Source organism: Phragmites australis, chromosome 1 (genome assembly GCF_958298935.1).
Source record: "Phragmites australis chromosome 1, lpPhrAust1.1, whole genome shotgun sequence".
Classification (NCBI taxonomy): domain Eukaryota; kingdom Viridiplantae; phylum Streptophyta; class Magnoliopsida; order Poales; family Poaceae; genus Phragmites; species Phragmites australis.
Genome location: NC_084921.1, coordinates 44,599,580 through 44,613,767, shown reverse-complemented (window position 1 = coordinate 44,613,767; position 14,188 = coordinate 44,599,580). Strand labels below are relative to the sequence as shown.

Genomic DNA, 14,188 nt, shown 5'->3' with positions numbered 1-14,188 from the left:
TTCTAAGAGTGTATCAAAAAATTTGGATGATAGCCATGGTGTGCAACAGCACAAAGCCAAACATGAAAAGTGTTCGGGAGGTAAGCAACCTGATGAGGAAATAAATCATAGTAGCTCTAATACTAGTATAGCCGAACAACATACAATTAGTTTGATTTGTGCAAAAATAATAGGAGATCATAGCGCGATTGAAGTAGAACTGCGAGGATGGCAGAAAAAGCTGCTTTCATGCTATCGGAAAACAAAGCAAGGCATCGTTAAGATAAAGAAGCTTTCATCCATAGATACTTTGCTAAAATAGGTACAATCTACAACTGTGTTATCTACTTCTCAATTTGATTCTATAGTTTCAACAGATAAATCTATTGGTGATACTATGCTTAATGGTTCTAAAAGATTGGGTAAAGAAGGTAATATAAGTAAACAATTAGGTTCGAGTACAAATATCAAAAAGCCAATTACTATTGTATACAAACAATTGGTTAGTGATCATGGTAATAAGGTTCTCTACATGCAGGGTTTTAAAGTACTAGAGCTTGCAAAATTCACGGGTAAGAATAGTAGAATTGCTGCGAAATTTGTCAGTCAAGTTATTGCGTTATATGGGAAGGCTGGTAGCAGTAATATATTAAAGTTAGAATTATCCCCGTCATCATTGCTAGATATTGTATTTATATGGTCTTGAGTACAAATATTAAAAGCCAATTACTGTTGCATACAAATAGTTGGTTAGCGATCATGGTAATACGATTCCATACTACGGGGTCTTAAAGTACTAGAGCTTGCAAAATTCACGGGTAAGTATAGTAGAATTGCAGCGGAATTTGTTGGTCAAGTTATTGCGTCAAATCGGGAAACTGTTAACAGTAATATATTAAAGTTAGAATTATTCCCATCATTATTGCTAGATATTGTATTTCTATGGGTTATTTTACTTGTTTCAAACTTGGTCTATATTTAGTCACAAATGAGGCATATGTTTTCCGATTATTTTGGATTTAGAGATACAAGGCAGAGGCTGAAAGAATTTGAGAAGACCGATATTAAGGAAATAGGGTATCATCCTAGGATATCGACACGACAAATACAAATAAATGTATAGTAGAATGAATAGATAACAAGTCTGAACCATTCGTTTGCTTAGCTTTAAAGCCGTCTCCCTAGAAAGATCAGCTAAAGAGGAAAAATATATATTTGATACAACTATGTGTATCAAATTTTTGATGTCTTATTCCAAGAGAATTATATTAAATTCCTTGATCATCATATCATACCATCACTTTAAGAATAATGAGAACATGCATATTGCAAGTGGTATAATTCGTTTGGTCATAGTACTAATGATTGCAATATATTTCACCGGTAAATACAATTGGCTATTAGTGAAGGTCGATTGAAATTTGCAGATCGTCCAAAGACAGGGGGCATGGGGTAGACAAAAAGCCTTGTCTTTTGAATATGATGAATTTTGAGGATAAAAGAGTGTTGATTTGGCCAGAGCAAGCCAATACAACGGAGGGGAAGAAAGTAATGACAACCAGCGAGCTTGTTAATGAGAAAGGCAAAAAGCTAGCAAGGTGTTACGCAATAAGAAGAAGATATCCACAACAGTTTGGGTCCCTAAACGAAGTGAAAAAGACAAGTTAGTTGTGCAAGCATCAGTTGTTACAACTACATCAAATACAAAGCCCAATGTCACATTTAAAGAGCTTTTGGTTAAATATACAAGTGGCAAGGTCGATCAAAAAGTTGATAATTGATCAAATAATATTAAGCGATCAAGGTTACCTCCAAGACGCGAGTTTGAAGATCGGGGGAAAGATTTTCATGCAGTAGTGTCATATTCTCCTCTCGGGCTACCAATGCTAATATCATGGGTACCTCCTCATGTTGATTTTCCCCCTTACTCATCATGGGGCTAGTATGGTCTGTGAATGCCTCATTCAACACATTTTGGACCATATGACCCAGCGTATGCAGCTCCAAGAAGGCCGATATCTAAAAGACAATCACTTGATAAGAATGATCATTTTGATCAAGGGAATCAGTCCAGAGATCAAAAGAAGAGGAAAGTGGTCAAACAAGTTTATCGTGTAAAAAAGATAGTAACAAGGATAAAAGTTCATATTTGCCTTCAAAAGATGAGAAGCCGACTATTGTAGCTAAGGAGCTGATAAATGTGAATTCACTTGAGGAGCCATGCCAATAACTAATAAACATGGGCATTGTCGGAGGGTGAACTCCTAAAGTAGGGATCCGGAGGGACCCCCTTTGAGATTCGACCTCATATCGGGACTCCCGCTGGCGCTCAAGGGTGACACGCGCATCTTCCACGGCCCTCCGCTCATTAAGATGCAAGCGGAGGTCCTGAGCTCCGGTTGTAGCCAGGGGGGCCGCACTCCGCCTGGAGGACCCCTGGCCGGTTCGGCCGCCACTTGAGGATGGACCGGCCTTGGTTGCGCTACGTTGGGAGGTGGCGCGGGAGCTCTCGGCCAGCACCTGACGGTGAGCCGTGCCCACCAGAGCGGCCACCTCCTGGAGCCAGCGGCCTTCTGGGGTTTCCCCCGTCGCCTGGACAGGCGGGTGCCTGAGGAGCGCTTGCGTCGCAAGGAGCACGCTCCCAGGACTGGCATCGTCGAAGGCGAGCCTGCGCCGCAGCGGCGCCCGGCGCTGCCCAGACGTGGACCTCGCGGCAGGAGTTTCTACCGCTTGCTGAGGGTTAGGCGGTGCGCTTGCAACGGCGGCGGCGGCCCTGCTGGGCCCAGCGCCATGGTCCCCATGAGAGGGGAGCGCCGTGCGTGCGGACCGTGGCTGCTGCTGAGGAGCAGCAGCGGCTGGGGCCTCCTGTGCGAAGGGCTCCATTTCCTCACTGGAGCTAGAGCCGGTGCATCGGAGACGATGGCTACCTGCCATTTTTTCTGCAGGAAAACAAAATAAATCCAGGGATGCAACCCCCTACCTGGCGCGCCAGCTGTCGGAGGGTGAACTCCTAAAGTAGGGATCCGGAGGGACCCCTTTTGAGATTCGGCCGGGGGGATGATTCTGAATCTGTTTTGCGGGTGAAATAAATGGGCGTAAATGCGATGGCAGGTGGGATGGAAGGATCGGATGCAGAATGCAGTAAATACTCAGGTGGTTTTTTAGACAGGTTCGGGCCGCACTGAGCGTAATACCCTACTCCTGTGTGTGCTATAAATGCTTTGAGAATGTCTCTCAGATGTATTGTTGGTTACAAGAATATTTGTCTATCATAGAGCCTCGGGCTCCTTGTTCTTCGGGGGTCTCAGCTTCTGTGCCTTCTTCCTCGGCTTCCTTCGATCGAACCCCGTTCGAGAGTCGTTGTCCAACCGTCTCCTCTCCGGGGTGCCCGCCCGGCTTTAAATACTCGCCGAGTGATAGCATGCTCAGAAAGGAGATGGCGCGAGTTTCAAGGCACCATAAATGAAAAGCAACCATCATGGGCTGCTGCGCGAGGTGACGGGGAGGGTTGAAAACACGCCCCGTCCGGTCTTGTTCGTCATCATGTCGTTCTGCAACGGGCGCCACGGGGAGGGCCCACCGGGCAGCCACCGAGTAGCCCAGCGTGCCCGTTCGATCTTGTACGCCTGCCACAGCAAGGCGGCAGGCGGGGCGCCTTGGGCCTCGCGAGGTTATCCCGAGGCTCACCGGATGTCGCGGGATGGGACCCATGCATTAAATGTTCCCACGCCTCCCTGTCAGGCCGTGGCAGGGACTGACACCGAGCGTGGCAGGAGCAGTTGGAAGTGACAGGACATGCGCCCTCTTAAATACGGCATCGGGCCTTTCACTGGTTGATACCTCACCGCTGGACCTCTGTGGGGGCCACCGGCGAAGGACTTCTGAGGTGCCCGGGGAACCAAGTGCTTGGGGGCCGCTGTTCACGGCCCCGAGCACTCTCTCCCAGATATGCCCTTTCTTGGTCCTCGGGGAACCGAGTGCTCGGGGGCCACTGCTCGCGACCCCGAGCACTCTCTCTCTCGGAACTGACTGTTCGGATCCTCGGGGAACTGAGTGCTCGGGGGCCATTGACTGTGGCCCCAAGCACTCTCTCCCGGAACTGATTTCCTTGGGTTCTCGGGGTACTCGGGTGCTCGGGGGCCACTGTTCGCAGCCCCGAGCACACCCTTCCCGGTACTCGGCTTTTCTAGTCGTCGAGGGACTTGGGTGCTCGGGGGCCACTGTTCACGACCCCGAGCACTCTCTTCCCGGCACTTGGTCTTCTCGGATCATCGGGGGACTCGGATACTCAGGGACCACCGTTCATGGCCCCGAGCACCCTCTCCCGGGACTTAGTCTTCTCGTACCTCGCGGAGATGATCCCCGCAGGAGGGCGTCACGTGGCGAACTGCTGATCTGGCCTCGGGACTCGGGGACTCCTTGTTCCTGTGTCACCGACAGGCATGCTTTAGGTAAACAAGCCAGACACATATTTGGTTCAGGCTCCAGCATTAGTATGCAACGAGGAAAGGCAATACATAGAAGAAATAAAATATTGATGTCAGGTTTAGCAAAAAGAAAATGTACATCAACTTAACGGTAAATGATATAGCCAAATGTGTGGGTTCCAATCCAGGTTCAAAGCTAGAAAGTGAAAAGGCAACTGCTGTGACTAACCAAAAGCATAGCCCTAGTGTGATTAATTGTAAGAAGGTGTGGGTCCCTAGAGGTAGCACACGAGTTCATACTAATTGTGGTGTTCAAGCATTCATTGCTAGGACTACACAGGAGGCAAAGTTGAAGGCGAAGGGATCAAGGAAATGGTCGCGAAATCACAGGTTTGCACATGATCATAAAAACCCCTGGCAGCCACATAATCTAAGTTCATTACCTGCTCCACCGATATCCTCATCGTGGAAACTATCCCCAGGGATGTTTTGTTACTATCTATGGTTTTCGTATAGTCATTGGATGCCATTTTATAAATATTTACATTCTAGTTGGGAATTACTGAAGCAGCATCTATGTAATCAGCTGTGACAATCATATCACAAATATCATTGTTAGATATAGTAATATATTTAATAGCCGAAATTGACATGGGGGCAGACAAGCGGTAAGTATTTGGTAAAGATCAAAATATATACATCAATGCCACTTGCTAATATTTTATTTTAGCTATATATGTTGATACTTGGAGATGATATATGAAGTAAGATAAAATATGGCCAATGTTTTGTTTGTCATCATCCTGAGTAATAGCTGAAAATATATTATGAGCTATTCATTGTGTTGTGCAATTGTTTTTTTTAAGCAAACAAGCTTTAAAAAAATAGGAGGTACATGTGTTGATAACAAGATTTGTTATTTAAAGTGACCATTGCAAGAATGATTGGCTTAATGGATGACTAATAAATAGTATCTACGACTAATAAACAGTACCTTTGACCAGTGCATAGTAACTCAGACCATTGAATAGTACTCAAATCAGTGAACAGTACCTAAATAGTGACTAGCGACACAGACAGATATTTTCATGTGATATGGTGAAAAAATAAGTTCCTTTTTAATGCTTCGTTTATATGAATTTTTATAATTTCATGTGACATTCTTCTTTTAACTCAATTTAAATTTGAACATATACAAACCTAGGGGTAAAAATAATTTTTAAAATTAGTCCATCGTATAAGAAGAATATTTGCGAATTTTTTCAGTTTTTTAGAATTTATTTGATGCCCTAACAATTACTAGAAGTTATAAAAGTATCATTTTTTTAAGAAATTTAGTTTAAATTCTACGCATGCTTTTAGTGAATCTAATTACAATGAGTTGCACATATATTATATATGCAAAAAAATTTAGAATTTTTAGAGTAATAAAAGACTACTATTTTAAATAGAGAAATAAAAAAGAAAATTGAGCGACTGATTATTATTCACTGTGATAACAGTAAAGGCTGTGTTTGCCATCTTATCTCTCTGAAAGAGCGGTAGTTCTTTGAAAGAGTGATAGACGTTTATTTTTATAAAAATTTTCATTTAAGGTCTATTTATTTAATTTTTTTAATTAGAAAATGTAAAAAAAAAACTCCACATTGGAGGCCATTGCCCGTACTTGCCGATCCGCGAAATCCCAGCTGCCGCGAGCTCGGCTGCACATTGGGGCCCTGAACGGTCAAATGCCAACGGAGAGGTCTTGTCGGTCTGTTGGGTGGACCAGTGTGAGAGGCCCAATGCAGATTGCAGAAATGTGTTGATTGCCTGAGCAAACTTGGCAGCGTACAGACTGACATCTTTCTCCTGATTTCTTGCACCAGCACAGGTTTTGTGAACGGTGAAACAACATACCAAAGAGCCTCAGGAATCGAACGGGACTACGCAGCTACTCTGATTTGAGCTTTCATGGATCCGTCCAGTACTTTTTTGACAGATAGACTTATCTAGTATTTAAGAGAATATTTTTCAAAAGTGACTATCTTATCCATACTTTTAAACCAAGCACCTTCAAAACGTAGATGATCATATCTCAATAGGAAAATCCTTGAAACCAAACACACCCAGAGATCAGATACCCCAGGACCGATTGAAACGTTCAGCCGCTATATCGGCTATCGGATCACAAGCATGGCGGAAATTCAAATTCCCTTCCCCGCAAGATCGATACAAGCATTGCTTCCGTGCGTTCCATGCTCCTATCATACCATTTCTTCGCCGGCTGCTGTGTGCTGTCTTGTCCTTGGACGCACGTCCTTCAGTACGTGTCTCCATATGTCCTGCGAATAGTGCAGCAACAGAAAAACAAGAAAATCTAAAAAATAGCATCTTATTCTCTCCCGCCCAAATTTAATACTCGCCGTCCATCATTGCGTCAGGGCTTCTGTTTGCTCTTCACGATCCCAAAAAATAATTCAACCGCCAGCTCGAGCGTTGACACTTGCAATTTTGCGAAGTACTAGTAGTAGCAGGAGCACCCATTTCTCGCGCATCACAAGGGCACGCGGCTAAAGAGTTCGAGTTCCCAACGTTACGGCAATGGCTCACGGTTCCTGGCTCACGACATGCTCCCCGTGGTCCGCGTTCGTGACGCTGGCCGCCCTGACCACCAGCCTGCTGGTCCTCAGCTACGTGTCGAGCTCCTTCCTCAACCAACCGGCGTACGAGTACGATGATCCCTACAGCCCGGACTCCGAATCGTCGGCGGCGGCGTTGGTGCCGAGGCGGGGGCCGGGGTACCCGCCGGTGTTCGCGTACTACATCACCGGCGGGCACGGGGACTGCCTCCGGGTGACGCGGCTGCTCAAGGCCGTGTACCACCCCCGGAACCGGTACCTGATGCACCTTGACGCCGGGGCCGGCGCGTACGAGCGGGCGAGGCTGGCCAGCTACGTCCGGTCGGAGCAGCTGTTCCTCGAGTACGGGAACGTGCACGTCATCGGGAAAGGGGACCCCGTCGACGGCCGCGGCCCGTCCTCGGTCGCCGCCGTGCTCCGCGGCGCGTCCATCCTGCTGAGGGTCGGCGCGGAGTGGGACTGGCTCGTCACGCTGGGCGCCGCGGACTACCCGCTCGTAACGCAGGACGGTGAGTCTCAGGCTGTCACGTTGTATGCCTAACCCGGATTGGATTTCCGTCATGTCGTGTCGCTGACAACTAGTAACGTTTGCGCCTGTGCAGACCTGCTCGACGCCTTCTCCTCCGTGCCGAGGGACCTCAACTTCATCGATCATAAGGCCGACTCCAAGAACCAGCAGGTGATCGTTCTCGACCAGAATCTCCTGCAGAGCACGAACGCCGAGATGTCGTTCTCGGTGGGGCGCCGGGAGAAGCCTGACGCGTTCGAGCTCTTCAGAGGTAGCGCTCTCGCTCTGTTCCGGTGCACAATCCGAAGCATTTCTCACAACTGACGATGCATTCATGCATCTGATCACCAGGCTCTCCCTCCACGATACTGAACCGGGCGTTCGTGGAGCACTGCGTGGCCGCGCCCGACAACCTGCCCCGAACGCTGCTCGTGTACTTCAGCAACACGCTCGACCCCACGGAGTTCTACTTCCAGACGGTCATGGCCAACTCGCCCCGCTTCAGGAACAGCACCGTCAACCACACCCTCCGGTTCACCGTGCAAGATGACCACGGCGCCGCGCCACCGCAGCAGGGCGTGGAGGGCCAGCACCGGTCGCGGTACGACGCGATGGTGAGTAGCGGGGCCGCCTTCGCCGGGCGGTTCGGCGACGACGACGCGCTGCTGCAGAGGGTAGACGAGGAGGTGCTGCGGCGCCCTTTGGACGGCGTCACACCGGGCGAGTGGTGCTCGGGGAACGGCGAGGACGGCGAGTGCTCTGTCGGGGGCGACATCGACGCAGTCAGGCAGGGCGCGGCGGGGCGGAGGCTGGCGAGTTTGATGGCTGGTCTCCTGGGGCCCGGGCCGTGCGACGGATGCAGGAGGTAGACCAGGCGCGCGCGCTGAGCAAGTGAGAAGTGAGATCGAGCAGGAGAAATCGCACAGACGCGGCTCCTGGGGACTCCGTTCGACAATCGCTTGTGCAAGCTGCCTGACCGCGTCAGATCAATTCCGTTTTTTTTTTTTCAAAAGAATGAATTCCATTATTCTTTTGTACCATACGATTCAACACTTTGTTGAGTTCCTTACCATACCTGTACTGCCAGTCCAGAAAACAAGGTGCGCCTATTTTATACTCTTGCTCTGATAATCAAGAACAGCTTTGATCCGTGTCATCCAGAAAGTTGGTGCTGGGTTGAGCTGCTACTCATTACTTTTTGTCTTTTCTTTTCCTGTTCTACGTTCTGAGTAAATCTCTTTTGAACGAACCTATTGTATTACTTAAGAACAAAGCTTAACAGGCTAGTTTACTCGGTTAATTAAAAGAAAATCGAGTAAAAATTATAAAATATATCGGATAAACTATCTAGTTAAACTATATCTAGAATCCCGTAGAGACATCCCCGACTCATGACCTAGCTAGATTAGGCTTGGGATGGTTGACAAGACCCAAAAGTAGAAGGAAGTCGAAACCGCGAGAAGGGCTCTCCTAGACGACACCTCCAAGAAGGAAACGATGCTAAAGACGTCGTCGTCGACCAATCCGAAATATCATACATGAGTTTTCACCTGAAGATCCTCCTGAGATTGGTACTCCCTCCGTTTCGCAATGTTTGTCCACACCCACCATTACGTACAAACCAAGGAATACTGAAATCGAGTGAAAATATGCATAGAGATGATCATGCTACATCTAATCAATGCAAGGATGAGAGCAAATAACTCACCAGCGTAGAGTAAATGCATGCATGCACTCAAGGGCATAACAGAAAAATGAACCATAAAGCACCCTTGGTTACCGCAATGGACAAATAATTTGAGACAGATACTCCCGAGGCCATAGATAAATATTGCGAAACGGAGGGAGTAGGAAATACCACAACGCTGCCTCAAGAAGGGGAACGACGCCTGAGGGCATCGCCGACACTGGCATCGGTAGGACGCCGAACTAGGCTTTCACCAGGTATTCTCAAACCCGCATTGCCACCAAACCGAGCAACATCAGACCCCAAATAAAGGCACATTGTCGCATTAGGCCCAAAAAAGGCCTAGACATTGCGGTGGATCACCATCACACGGAGTTTGAGAGAGAAGAATAGAAGCAGAGGCACGATGAACCACAAGGTACACACAGTTGAAACTAACCATGGTGAGCGTGCAATGCTATGATCTTCGACCATTGACGATAGAATGCCAGGACAAGAAGAGCCAGCCCCTTAGCTTGGCAACAAGACGAATGAAACTCGAGAGCAGTGGAGCGTTGTCCTTGACTCAACACACGAGCAACCACCGCCACCGAAGGAGTGAGCCAGTGAGGCTTAGGGAGATGTAGCACGACGCCAATGGCTGCCCAAGCGAGCCAACACACAGATCTGAGGAAAATAGGTGGCAACATGCAGATCTAGCTGCTGTGCCGCCACACCGTCACTTCCCGGCGTCTTCGTGATGCCCTGTAGCAAGTCGCGCCATCGGAGGAGCATGACCTCCGCCAACCCGGGAAGCGCGGGATCTCATGGATCAAGGCCACCACGTGTAAGAGCATGCGAATCTGGGGCGCCATTAAGGTGGGAATGGATGGAGATCCAATCCAAAATAAAACAATCGAAATTATACATGAAGTAAGCTGGAGCATTGGTTAATTCGAAGAATATAACCGTGAACTCATAAAGATAATATCGGGTACTGAAAGTTGTCTTGGGTATATCCGACTCTCGGATCTTCATTTGGTGACAACCTGAACGGAGATCGATCTTGGAGAAGGCACATGCTCATTTTAACTGATTGAATAGATCTTCAATCCTGGGTAGCGGGGTACTTGTTCTTGATGGTCAATTCATTGAGAGCTCTATAATTCACACACATTCTTCGGCAAACATCTTTCTTCTCGACAAAGAGAACTATGGCTCCCCATGGTGATGAACTCGGGTGCACAAAACTCTTATCCTCTAATTCTTGGATCTGTTTCTTAAGTTATGTTAATTCATTTGCAGGCATCCTATATGGTCGTTTAGATATCGAGGTTGTTCCCGGTACAAGCTCAGTGATAAACTCAACATCTCAGTCTGGAGCCATACCTGGCAAGTCATCATGGAAGACGTCCAGATACTCGCACACCACATTGATTGCTTTCATAAGAACACCCTTCAAATTATTGAGTGCACATTCTCCAGTTGATGGGATAGTTGCTACAAACTTGACACTGGTACCTTCTCCATTGGTCAGTTGAGCTGCTCTTTGGGCACAGTCTATCATCCCATTAAACTTCGCTAACAAATCCATTTCGAAAATAACATCTATGTCGTTGGATTCCAAAACTATAAGGTTGGTTGGAAAGTCTACCCCCTTATTCTCAGACATACCTTGAGGCATATATACTTTGCTCTCATTTCTCCTCCTGGGAGCTAATAAGCATTGGTTGATTCATGAATGTAATGGGCAGATTATACTTTGCAACATATTATGTAGTGATGAAAGAATACGATGCTTCGGAATCAAATAATACTGAGGCTGAGCTTGAGTTCACAAGAAATATACCAAGCACAACATCCTGAGCATCTTGGGCTTCTTCAGCTGTGATGTGGTTGACTCTTTCACGCACGAAATTCTGTTGTGCACAGTTGACTTGGATTGGAGCTTGATTCCCATTACGTCCCTGGTTCTAAGCTTGACCTTGCTTGAAACCATTATTGTTGTACTACCCTTGGGTGGCAACTGGGCGCTTCTCTTGACACTTGTTGGAAAAGTACCCTTCTTCACCACAGTTGAAACATGTCTTTCTGGTGATGGGAGCTTGGTTGCCATTCTTCTGCCGAGGTGCTAGTGGTGGTGCTTGACGAGGGGCCTGGTAGCTCGAACGCGAGGCTTGCATCTGAGGTCTACTCTGGTTCTGCTGACAAAAGATGGGTCCTTGCTGAGGTGGGTTGTAGCAGGGACGAGAGTGACTGCTTGAACCATGGCTTTCAGAAGATATCTTCCTCTTGTGCTCCATCCGACAGCATTTGTGTTCCACCACCAATGCTTTGTTCACCATAGCTTGGAAAGTAGCAAAGTCCTGAGGGAGCAATGCATACTGAATCCCATCATTTAGTCCCCCAGGAAATGCTCCTGCTTCTTTTCATCTGTATCCACATCTTCTGGGGCATACCTTGACAGCTAAGTACATTTGGCCACATATTCACTCATAGACATTGATCCTTGCAAGCTCATGGAATTCCTTGTTCTTGATCTTCATAGCTCTAGCAGGTATATGATGCGTATGGAAGCTATTTCTAAACTCTTCCCAAGTAATGGCTTTAGAATCTTCATGTGCATTGGTATAAGCATCCCACCAATCTACTGCTAGTCCAGAGAGTTGATGTGAGACGAACAAGACATTTTCTCTATCATTGCATTGAGCCATCTGAAGTTTTTTTTTGTAGCCTTTAACTAATTATCTGCATCCATTGGTTCCACAGCCTGAGAGAACATAGATGGCTTGGTCCTCATGAATTCACCCAACCTATTCTGAGGTGGAGGAGGAGCTTGCATATGTACAAGGGCATGCTATAGAGTAGCCATAGTTTGTGCCATGCACTGCCGAATCTATGTCTGCATTATCAACACTTGCTCCACGTTGATTTATGGAGGTGAGTTTGGCAATTGCTGGTTGTTGTTATTGTTGTTGTTGTTGTTGTTGTTGTTGTTGTTGTTGTTGTTGTTGTTGTTGTTGTTGATATTGGTGTTGCCAGTGTTTCTCTTGATGTGGGTGTTCACCATCTGATGGAGTTCAGAAAGAGAGGTTGGAAGCCAGAGTGACAAAGCTGAATAAGGATACAAGATAGAATTATAAGGAAAAGATTCAACTGAATTAAACTCAAAGTATGATAAAGGGGATACGGCTGTGGACAAGGTGCCAAGGGCAACTAATAGCTCGCATCAAGCACACAAAACTAAGCAAACTTATCACTCAAACAATTCATCACTTATTACAGCAAGCAAACCGATTCTAAACGATGTATTAAAACTATCCATGGTGGTATCCTAAGAACGAGATACAACGGCTGGTCTATCAACTGATTGGTCAACATCCCTCGAAAACTCAGAGCTAGAAGGGTCAGTGCGGTGCATCCTCTTATGAGAAGGCGAGTGAACAAATTGGTCCTCAGTCTGAAGAGCTAGACATCCCGTTAAGGCTCTTCTGCAGCTCCTTGATTAGTGCTTTTGTGTCCATATGGCACTCTCGTGTGTCCTGAAGCTCATCCAGGGCCTCATCTAAGTCCTTATGTAGTATCATAGCCAGCAGTACCTGCTCACGAATCACACCACTCTCCTCGTGCGTGGTTGACTTCACCTCGATGTCCCTGCTTCCACGCTCTCGACGAGGAAAGTAATCGTAGGAAGTCCCCCTCAAGGTACTCCTGTTGCGCTCACAGACATGAGCTAGTGCCTGCCTCGCTGCGTCTCGAATCCCTGCTCTGAAGTTTGCCCAGACTGTCATTTCCTTGTGGATTCCTTCGATCTCATAGCTGTCGTTGCCTTTTGGAGAACCGTAGATGCACACCTCAACAATCCACTTCTCATGTCCTGGAAAAGGCTGACAAAGACTGTGGTAGATAAGCACCTTGGTGTACCCTATACGCTGTAGCATCTCTACCAGCATCATCGGTGCCTTCCCTGCATCTAATTCCTCAGAGTGGTACTTCTTCTCATCATGCTGAGGAATAATGACAACATGGCTGGGTCTAGCAAAATCGTTAGGTGCAAAGGTGGCAAGGGCACGAAGAGGAACATAGCCGTTGGTGGCCTTACAGGTAGTCTTCCTGGCGCAAGCCATCTACAGGTTGAAAATAAGATAGTATCAGTAAAATATTTTCAAAAAAACAATAGAAAGAAAGCACAAGGGTAATTTTTTTTTTTGCAAATATAGTTTTTATAAATTAAATCCTTAATACACAACTATTTCTATTTAGGCTTACATCCTATGGTCGATATGACTCTAATATCATTCTGTCACATCCAGTTTTAAGACCAAACCGAATGTAAATTACATTTATACCAGGATCAAGTTATATACACGTAGTGACGTTATAAGTGAGTAACAGATACAATATCTATTATTACAACATTACTTTATTACATCAATAACCTAAGAGTCTAAAAGAAGATTACAAAGCAGCATCCAACTCCACAGGCAATCGACCGAAAAGTCACATGCCTTGAACTCAGCTTCATCTTTTGAGAAGTCTTCGCAGCTTCACCTACTGAGAAGCAACAAGATTATGGAAGAGAGAGCAAGTATGAGTATATGAAGTACTCAGCAAGTGTGGGAAAGAATGACATATAGGCCAATAACAAGAATAGCTTACTCAGGGGTTTATTTGCATAACTATCATTTTAGTAATAAAACATTTATAAAAGCAATCTATTTCTATGTGAATGATTCTTTAAGATATGAGCTAAGGTTCCGATCACCTTACTCCACAACCGAGGTTATAACCACCTCTAAAAAAGATAACTTGAATCATAATTTCCACCACTATGATCCACCAAAATCAATCCTGAAACACAAGACTAATCATGTGAGAAGTCCATATCGCTCATGACCGTGAGAACGACTGATATATCAGTTTTTATTCTGCAGAGGTCGCACACTTTACTCACAAGACGTGTCTTCCTGTTTTGTTGAACACATGT

The 14,188-nt window shown here is 46.3% G+C and overlaps 1 protein-coding gene across 1 annotated transcript; it reads left to right on the top strand.

Annotated features, from left to right (window-relative positions):
* The first annotated feature begins 6,951 nt into the window (after positions 1–6,951).
* LOC133889804 (beta-glucuronosyltransferase GlcAT14A-like) lies at positions 6,952–8,455 on the top strand. Its single transcript, XM_062330283.1, has 3 exons — positions 6,952–7,536; positions 7,630–7,806; positions 7,887–8,455. The coding sequence occupies exons 1-3, from the start codon at positions 6,990–6,992 to the stop codon at positions 8,402–8,404; spliced, it is 1,242 nt and encodes a 413-aa protein (XP_062186267.1). The 5' UTR covers positions 6,952–6,989; the 3' UTR covers positions 8,405–8,455.
* The last annotated feature ends 5,733 nt before the right edge of the window (positions 8,456–14,188 follow it).

What these genes read in the sequence shown, in the direction of transcription:
- LOC133889804 (XM_062330283.1), top strand. Translation starts at nt 6,990, where the DNA reads ATGGCTCACGGTTCCTGGCTCACGACATGCTCCCCGTGGTCCGCGTTC. An exon ending in CCCGCTCGTAACGCAGGACG is followed by an intron (nt 7,537 to 7,629) that starts GTGAGTCTCAGG and finishes GCGCCTGTGCAG; the next exon opens with ACCTGCTCGACGCCTTCTCC. An exon ending in CGCGTTCGAGCTCTTCAGAG is followed by an intron (nt 7,807 to 7,886) that starts GTAGCGCTCTCG and finishes TCTGATCACCAG; the next exon opens with GCTCTCCCTCCACGATACTG.